Source organism: Elephantulus edwardii, unplaced genomic scaffold (assembly GCF_000299155.1).
Source record: "Elephantulus edwardii isolate Elephantulus edwardi_28Jun2011 unplaced genomic scaffold, EleEdw1.0 scaffold00026, whole genome shotgun sequence".
Classification (NCBI taxonomy): domain Eukaryota; kingdom Metazoa; phylum Chordata; class Mammalia; order Macroscelidea; family Macroscelididae; genus Elephantulus; species Elephantulus edwardii.
In genome coordinates, this window is record NW_006399776.1 from 18011266 (window position 1) to 18021163 (window position 9898).

Here is a 9898-nt window from a genome sequence, read left to right on the forward strand (position 1 = left end):
GAATTAGTTACGTCCCTCACTAGAATACTACTTTTGTAAACAAACAACGTGGGCTAAATAATCTTTAAGGACTTTTGTAGGGTAATAGTTTTGTTGTTTTTTTTTAACATTTCATATATATGTTGTTGTTTACCATCAAATCAGAACCGACCCATAGCTAACCCTCCAACGGGTTTTCAGAGGCAATTAATCGAATGGGAGGTGATTGTCCTTCCTTCTCCCATGGAGCAGATGGTGGTCTCAAACTTAGTGCCTTTGGGATTGCAGTGCAGCTTTTTGCCATTAGGCCCCAGGGCTATAATTTATTCATGTGGCAGGTCTGTACTGTCAACTTCACATGTGTCAGAGTATAGCCATTTACAATAGGATTTCTGCTTTGTTTAAATTATAATTTGAGTAAATGGTTGTGAGTTGTTTTGATTCAGCCTCCTATTTAAAAATGCTTAGGCCTGGTTTTAATTGTTTTGGTCAAACATTCTTCTAAGTGGTATAGCACAGGTATGTGCATTTGCTGTACAGAGGTAACTCACGGTTGCTGTGATGCTAAAAACTGTGACACTGATATGGCAAGTGTGATAATGGTTACCCATGGTGGACAGTGTTTGGTGGGGCTTCCCAATAAAAACTACCTTGAAAGCAGGTATGGCAGCCACTTCCTAAATAGCTTGCCTCTGGAAAATATATGAATATGGAGAAATGATGAAAGTTATCCAAGCGTTCAAGTCTTTCGTTCATAGGGTCGTTATGAGTCGCCTTAGACTTGACTACACTTAACCACCATCACCACCACAACAGCAACAATAGTTTACAAAGTAAATTAATTTTTTATTTCTTTATTCATATACATTTTATAACATTCATTTCAGTACCTACAATGTAATCACACACTTTTCCTGCTCTTCTTTGCAATTCTAATTTGCAAGAAACTTTTACACTTCTATCTTCCCTTTCTTTAATGATGATGTGTTGATAATCTAATTTTATATTGGTTTTCAATTTTGTGCAAGATTTTAGTTATCTACAACTGAAGTATATGTATGTGTATGTATATTAGCATACATATTACATGGTAAACTTTTTAATCCATTTTTCTCTATGGTCACCTTTCTCTTGTCTTCTTTTTCAGTTCTCAGTCTGAGACTTCTGTACACCTATGCATTTTAGTTTTACCAACTTTACTCTTTTTGTTCCAATTTCCATTTTTATTCAACTCAATTCACCTCACTATTTTACAGATGTTCCCTACAAAATTGGAAAAGATCAGGGAGACTTATGTAAGCTCAGAATTAGTATCAAAGATTATTCAGACACTGTTGTTTGGTGCTATCATGTCACATAGGACTCATAGCAACCCTATGAACAAATCTGTCCTATTTTGTCCCATCCTCATAATTTCTGACAAACTTGAGCCCACTGATGCTGTCACAGTGTCAATCCATCTGGTTGAGGATCTTCCTCTATATTGCCTAAGCTTTACTTTTCCAAGCTTAATATCTCTTTCTAAGAAATAGTCTCTCATGCTTCTTTTTGACATATTGCACTGGTAAAGTCTGTAGTCAAGGACCTCTCCAAATTATTGAAGAGCAATGATATTAGTTTGAGGATTAATACATGACTGATTCAGGACAAGACCTTTTCAGTCACTATCCATCTGGGTGCTGGACAATGAATAAGGATGACAGAAGAAGAATTGATGGTTTTGAACTGTATTGTTGGAGAAGATTAAAAGAACAAACAGATATATCTTGGAGAAAGTACAGTCTTGGATCTAAAGTGCTCCTTGAAGGCAAAGATAAAAAAGCTTCATCTCAGATACTTTGGGCACATGGCTAGGAGAGGTTATATATTGGAAAGGGACATCATGCTTGGGAAGGTGGATGGATGGCAAAAGGGGGGAAGACCTCAACCAGGTGGTTTGACCCAGTAGATATAGCAACAGTCTTCAGTGTGTCAGTGATTATGAAGATGGAACAGGAAAGAATAAGGTTCAGATCGGTTGTTCATTGGGTCATTTATAGGTCATACTCTAATCAATGGCACCTAATAACAATAACATATTCAAAGTACGTGATATGAAACTTTGTCATTTTGCCTCCAAGGAGCATTTTGGATGCATTTTTCCCAAATATATGTGTTTGTTCTATTATTGAATATTTGAAAACTCTCTGAAAAATAGAGAAACATAAGTAACTATAGAGTATTCAGAAACTAAGAAGTTTCAAAACACAGAGATGAGGTAAGAGGGCAGCATCATGGTAAATTGAGACAAGATTGAGATTGTTAACATTTGTTAGCAATATTGCTTAGATCCACAAACAACACTCTTGGCACCAGCAGTCAAGAAATCAAAATATTAGTTGTTTTGGGAAAGTCTGCTGTGAGGGCCCTCTCCAGAGTGTTAAAGAGCAACAAGGTCAGTCTGAGTACTAAAGTGCACCTGATCCAGGCCATGGTCTTCACAGTTACTTGCTGTGCATCAGAGAGCTGGACAATGACTAAGGATGATAGAAGGAACAATGCCTTTGAGTTGTGGTATTAGAGAAGAACATTGGATATGCCGTGGGCTGCCAAGAGAACAAACAGGTCTGTTAAGGAGAGCGTTGTTCCTTGGATGCAAAGATTTTGAAGCTCAGTCTCACATACTTTGGGCATGTTGGCAGGAGGGACCAGTGCATCATACTTGGGAGCATGGAGAAGACAGCACAGGAAAGGAAGACCCTGTATAAGATAGATTAACATTGTAAGTGTTGTAATGGTGGCAGCCATATTGGAGACCGTGTGATTGGCTCAGTAAGCGCAGGGTTCATAGCTGTTGCTCACAGAGTTACTATGAGTTGTAGTTGATTTTACGACAAAAATAACATCACCTAGGGAGGTATAGAAACAGGAATGGGTCAATGGCTATAAATTAAGAATATGAGGTTAATGTTATATGTATTTATTTCCAAGGGAACTCCTGATGTTTGATAGTTTGGTAGTAAGAATTGTGCTGCCAACCTAAAGGTTCATGGTTCAAACTCACCAGCAGCTTTATGGAAGAATGATAGATCTCCTCCATTTTGATTTGTTACCTTTGGAAACCTGGAGGGTCAGGTATGAGTTGGTTTTCACTCTACAGTATTGTTTATTGTCAATTCCTTGTCAAGATTTGTCTACATCTTATCACACATACTTTGAGTGACCTTTATATACCACTAAAGGTTCTATTGTACTCACCTATATTAAGTGTGTTTTGAATGAATTGCTATCATAATTGAAGTCAGTGACCAACCATAATTATAGCACAGAATGGTCTCAAGAGACACATACTTGAGATGAAATGTGGCTAAGAGGAAAGACAACTAGAAAGGCTGAAAATATTTACTTAATTCATAAACGCACCTGCAAGTTTTAAAAGATGAAGTCATCTCTATCTCTTCTCTCTATTCTGCATTGCATTACGCTCTTGGCCACTTCCTTTCCTTGTCATGGACATTTATTTTGCTTTCATGTTTGTTCCATTCTCTCATTAACAGATGGATGATCACTTCAGATGTTCATGATGAAAGGGATATTCCATGTGGAAGTGGTGCAATTATTTTTGGTAACTACAGGTAAAACATTTTTACACTGATTACATGATCTTGAGAAACGGGGGGAGTAAAGGTGGGGAATAAAGTTTTCACAATGTGAATATCCAATGTGAATATTCAGTCCAAGCACATTAATGCTATTTTTATATTTTTTTCCACCTGATAACTTTAGAGCACTCTAGATGATAAATCAATGGATGGAACAAATCACACAGTGGTGTCAGAGTTTGTGTTCTTGGGACTTTCCAATTCCTGGGAGATCCAACTTGTCCTCTTTGTGTTCTCCTCCATGTTTTATGCGGCAAATGTGATGGGAAACTCTCTCATTGTCCTTACAGTGATATCTGACTCTCAGTTAAATGCCCCTATGTACTTTCTTTTGGCTAATCTTTCTTTTATTGACCTGAGTGTTTCTTCTGTCATTTCACCCAAGATGATTTATGACCTTTTCAGGAAACGTAAAGTCATCTCCTTTGGAGGCTGCATTGCTCAGATCTTCTTCATTCATGTTATTGGTGGTGCAGAAATGGTGTTGCTCATAGCCATGGCCTTTGACAGATATGTAGCCATCTGTAAGCCTCTCCACTACCTAACTATTATGAGCCAAAAAATGTGTATTTTGCTCCTTGCTGCCTCATGGCTAATTGGTTTGATCCACTCCATGATTCAATTAATTTTTGTTCTAAAATTGCCATTTTGTGGCCCCAATGTGTTGGACAGTTTTTACTGTGACCTTCCTCGATTTATCAAACTTGCTTGTGTAGACACCTACAGATTAGAGTTCATAGTCACGGCCAACAGTGGGTTTATATCTCTGGGATCGTTCTTCATACTGATCATCTCCTACATTTTCATCCTGATCACAGTTCGAAAACATTCCTCAGGTGCCTCATCCAAGGCTCTGTCTACTTTATCAACTCACATTATGGTGGTGGTTTTGTTCTTCGGTCCTTGCATCTTTGTTTATACCTGGCCTTACCCAACATCACACCTAGACAAAATTCTTGCCATTTTTGATGTGCTTCTAACTCCTTTTCTGAATCCAGTCATCTATACATTGAGGAACAAAGTGATGAAAATGGCAATAAGGAGAGTGTGCAGTCAATTTCTTGTTCACAGAAGTATTTCTCAAATGACAAAAGTATTATGAAGTGCCCATATTATTTAGGAGTATCAGCAAATTTATATTGTTTTAATTGCAAGAGTTGTCAAGTATATTACTAATATTGGTGTGTCCCAGATTAAAACAACATGCTTCCTTTAAAATATTAACTGAGAAATTGTGTTGCATGGTCAATGTTAACTGAAACAAGTGGTAGGAAAAACTTATTTCTAGGAGACCTAATTTTTATTTATTAGGAGACTTTACTTTGGTACGTTTACCATGATCCAGATTTCAAAACTCAATCTCTTCAATGACACAGAATGATTTTTTTAAAAGGATATTGAATTGATATGGTTAAACTTGACACAATATGCATGAATGAATGTGTATGTGTGTGTATATATACACACACACACACACATATACACACACAATAACATACTATGACAGGTTTTGGAAGCAGGAGTGGCATCCACTTCCTAAATAACATGCCTCAGGAAACTCTATGAGCTTTGATAAATGTTGATAGTGGTAGAGGGGCTTCAGGCCTTTTGTTCATAGGATCACTATGAGTCATGCTCGACTCAAAGGCAATCAGCAAAAACAATCAGCAACAACATACACAATTGACATCTTTTGTATAGTTACCAATTTATTAATTTGTCATAAAATATCTGTCAAGTGTTCTGACCTTCTTCTACATGGTCCTAATTCATTCTTTTACTATAGAAATATGTCAGGAAAATGACATTATTATGAAACATTGATGAGCAGAGAATGAGAACAAGAGGAATGACCCAGATTACTTAAACATTTACTGTTTTGTTAATGCCCACTTTTTTCCTATGCTAGTGTATATTATTATCTCTTGCTGCTGAGTCAGAACTGACTCATAGCTGGCCCTTCAGTGGGTTTTCAGAGGCTGTAAATCTCATGGGAGGAGATTGCTTCTCCTCCTCCAGCAGAAAAGCTAGTGGATTTGAACTGTGTACCACTGGGATTACAGTATAGCCTCTTACCATTAGGCCACCAGAGTTCCCCAGTGTGTACTAGGCAACATAATGTTAATAGTAAGATCCTTGGGCAAGACCATTCTCTTGTTTAAGCTGTTTAGTCTGATTATCACAAAATTTTCCCTAGCTCCTGTTTGCATTATATTATAGGCTGTTGATTCCCTCTCTTGTTGTGGTGGTATACCGTCAAATCAGAACTGACTCATAGCTCACCCTCTACCCTCCTCACACAGGAGATTTTCCATCTTTCTCCCACAGAACAATTAGTGGATTTGAACCACATGCCTTCGGAATTGCAGCACAGGTTCTTGCCAGTTGACCACCAGTGCTCCTTATTCCCTCTATCCCTTAGATTATCGAAAGCACCTTCTTTATTTACATGTGTTCTTCTGGTAAAAGACTATTTCAATTGCGTTTGTATGATTTCAGTCATAGTAAGCTAATTTTTAGTTTGGGAGGTGTTTGATATGTGAGTGATTTGGGAAAAGGTTGAGAGATTTTAAAATTACAATTCATACCAATTTTGACAAAAAATAGCCAAGCCTAAATCTCATCTAAAGATATAAAGTATTCTTAACATTTTTTTAAATGAAATTTTTATTTTATAGTGGTTTACTTACAAAGTGTATATACATTGTTTTTCATACCGATCTTAACCTTATAATGCATTTTAACCAATTTATTATGATTTGTACTTGTTATTGTACATACCTTGATCAGATTGCTAGGAAGAGCCAAGACATCATGCTTGTAAAAGTGAAGGATTAGTGAAGGAATGGAAGACCCTCAAAAAATGGACTGACAGATAACTGCAATGATAGATTTAAGCACAGTGGAGAATATGAGTGTGACATAGGGTTGGACACATTTTCAGCCTGTGGTACACCATGATTTGAAATATACTTAACTGAACCTAACAACAGGAATATAAGAAGCTGTGGAGCTCTGGTGACCTAGTGGTAAGAAGCTGTCCTGCAATCCCAAAGCACATGGTTTGACTCCATCAGATGCTCCACAGAAGAATGAGCCATTTCTTCTTGAGTGATTAACTAGCAATTAACTGTCTCTGAAAACCCATCAGAGGGTCAGCTATGGGTGGTTTGGACTTGATGGTACTCAGCAACAAAAGAAATAACTTAAAGGGTCCTTATTTTATGTCATAATTTAGCTCATGTGACAGTTCACTTATCTTATGCTTTTCAATATCTTTTTTATGATTTTTTAAAAATTTTATTTTATTAATTTTAATGAACATTTACAGAGATTTTGGATTTCTATTCATTCATTATTGCACTATTTTCTCTACACCCCTCCCAGGTCGTTCCTCTCTATTTTTTTCCCCCCTTGAAAGTTATTTAATTGTCCCATTGCCACAGTGCTTGTCAAAACCAGCTCTGATTAATCTCCTTTGTCAGTGTGTCCTTTGCCATTCCCTATCACTCCTCCCTGTGAAAGATTTCACCATGATTCATAAGGAAAAGGGGATGGTGTATTCTCTTAGCTACTTTCTGCTGAAAAGGGACGCTGTAGGTTTCAGGGTGAAGATCTTCTCTCACTACTCTAAAGGGCCCCTTTGGCAATAGGAAACATGTAGACTACTGTGGAGATTGATTTTGGAATTTAGATGCACTGTTATCAGTTGTGCTTAGCCATACATGTTCATAACCTTGAAGATGAATCATGGAAGTGTTGTAGCCTAGAAGACACAAATTTAACTAACAAGTTAAAAGTACATGAGTTAAAAATTAAAAGCAGTAATATTCTAAGTAAAGGTACTAACAGTGGTACAAATCAAGTTACAGAGGGAAGGTAGTTCTTAAAATAAAAGGCTTATTGACTAGCACTTTGTCTATATAGGGTAAAGGTTAGGAACCAGAAGATGTAGAGGCTCAACTATGTCATATATTGTTCTTAAGTCCTGGACCAAATTCCATCCACCACTGGGTTGTTTTACAGCTTAGAAGTCCGCATGCAAGGCAGAGGTGAAGTTAGGAAGTGCTTATGAGGTTTTCCGTCAATTCCAACAACTAAGAAATAGTGAGAAGAGTTGGGACCTCAGAAGGCTTTTAGGACCAAGTAATAAGCTCTTGTGTCTAGGAGAAAATGAAAATACATACCAGTAATGTTAATGCTCACCCACAGCTCTTGTGGAAGGATCTAAATCATTGAAGCATCCTCCCTTGTTTCCAGCTGAGAGCTGGGGCCTGTAAATCCTGTCAGCCATGAGGACCTGATGTGGGCTGCCCTTGGCCATGTGTCCTTCAGATCCACGCTTAAAGCAAGTGAGTGGGAGCTTCCTTTCTACTCCCTTGCCTACCTGTGGCTCTCTTCTGTGACACTGTCTATTGAAGTGGCCCAGCTTTCCACAGTGGAAGCAATTCTGACCTCCTTAATACCTTTGGGTGGCATTGTTTATGAGTAAGACTTCCTTTTCCTGACACAGGCCCTAAACTGGCAGCAATTGCTGCCCCAATAATTTGGGCTATTCTCTGGTCTTTTTTCTTCCCTCTAGATCCCAGTTGTTAAAAGAGGGAAAAATTTAAACTAATATGTAACAAATAATTTTGAACATTATAATCTTTTAAACTTAAGACTAAAATATTATCAATATGATCATTTCCAATGCAGTTCTTATTTTCCATAAATGGTTTTGGTAAGAAGAATATTGTAAATGTGGATACAGTTCCACTATTCCTCCTCCATGCCATGATATAGTGTTATTAGCATGAGCAGGTATAAATCAATTGCCTTCTTTACTTTAGCTTAAATTTTTTTAAAATTTAAATTTATTATTAATTTCAGTAAAAATTTACAGAGCCTTTGAATTTCCATTCATTCATTGTTGCACATTTCTCCCGTCTCAACCCTCCTCCATAGAACACTACCCTCTTGGAACAGTAAAAGAAAAATTCTTTTATTGTTTTACAAACACTCCCCTAGGTCCACTCTACCATGTAGCCTTCACTCTAGACTTATGTCAGGACAAAAATACCTAATCACATATCCCTTTTAAATAGTTTTCTCCCTCATCTGTTTTCAGTGCAGTATATATTATTGAACCTGTCTTTCTCAGTCTCTCCCCAACCCCAAGGTCAGTCCTGTTTTACAACAGTGGCACCATGCAGTATTTGTCCTTTCGTGACTGGGATACTTCATTCAGCATGATGTCCTCCAGAGTCATCCATTTTGAATAATATTGCACGAGTTCCTTATTTTTCAATGCAGCATAGTATTCCATTGTGTGAATATACCACAGCTTTTCTATCCATTCATTTGTTGATGGGAACTTAGATTGTTTCCAACTCCTTGCTATTGTGAACAAAGCCACAATAAACATGGGTGTGCATATATCTGCTTGGATGTCAGTTATGGTCTCTTTGGGGTATATTCAAAGTAGTAGACTTGCTGGGTCAAATGGTATCTCTATTTGCAACTTTTTGAGAAAGTGCCATACCTCCTTCCACAATGGTTGCAGCATTTTACACTCCCACCAACAGTGAATAAGTGTTCCAATTTCTCCACAATCTCGCCAGCATTTGTTGCTTGCTGTTCTGTTAAATTTTGCTATTTTGACTGGGGTGAGATATCTCATAGTTATTTTAATTTGCATCTCTCTTAGAGCTAGGGATTTTGAACATTTCTTCATGTGCTTGTTAGCCATCTGAATGTCATCTTTGGTGAAGTGCCTGTTCATATCCTGTGCCCATTTTTCTATTGGATTATTTACCTTTAGCTTGTTGTGGTGTGCTTTCCAATATCTTTATAGCAACTATTTGATATGAGCTTCCTAGTGTGTAAGAGAGGGAGCTCTGTTGGCCAAGTGGTAAAAAACTATGCTGCGATCCAATCCCAATGGCACATGGTTTGATTCTACCATCTCCTACATGGACAATCTTGTTGTAATTATATGCCTCTAAAAACCCACTGAAGGCTCAGCTATGAATCCATACAACAACAGAGTATAGGGAGTTTTCCTGTTAACACTTATCTGGCAGTTCTAATCCACAGTGGTTTTGAAAGAAAGATGGGCAGTCTCCTTCCAGGCAATTTATAGCCTCAAAATTCCACGGAGAATCTGCTGATTCAGTTCCAACTCGATGGCAATGAGTTGTTGTTTTGTGATTATACAATTTTTAGTTCTTCTGCTAAGTACTTTTTGATAATTGGAAAACTGATATAGTTTTTCTTTTTCTCCCCCCAAACATTAC

At 37.5% G+C, this 9898-nt stretch overlaps 1 protein-coding gene across 1 annotated transcript; it reads left to right on the forward strand.

Moving 5' to 3' along the window:
- Positions 1-3765: 3765 nt before the first annotated feature.
- On the forward strand, positions 3766-4722 carry LOC102852172 (olfactory receptor 4F3/4F16/4F29-like). Its single transcript, XM_006883240.1, has one exon. The coding sequence runs from the start codon at positions 3766-3768 to the stop codon at positions 4720-4722; it is 957 nt and encodes a 318-aa protein (XP_006883302.1).
- Positions 4723-9898: the final 5176 nt, after the last annotated feature.

Excerpts from the sequence above, each read along its gene's own strand:
- LOC102852172 (XM_006883240.1), top strand. The coding sequence starts at position 3,766 with ATGGATGGAACAAATCACACAGTGGTGTCAGAGTTTGTGTTCTTGGGA.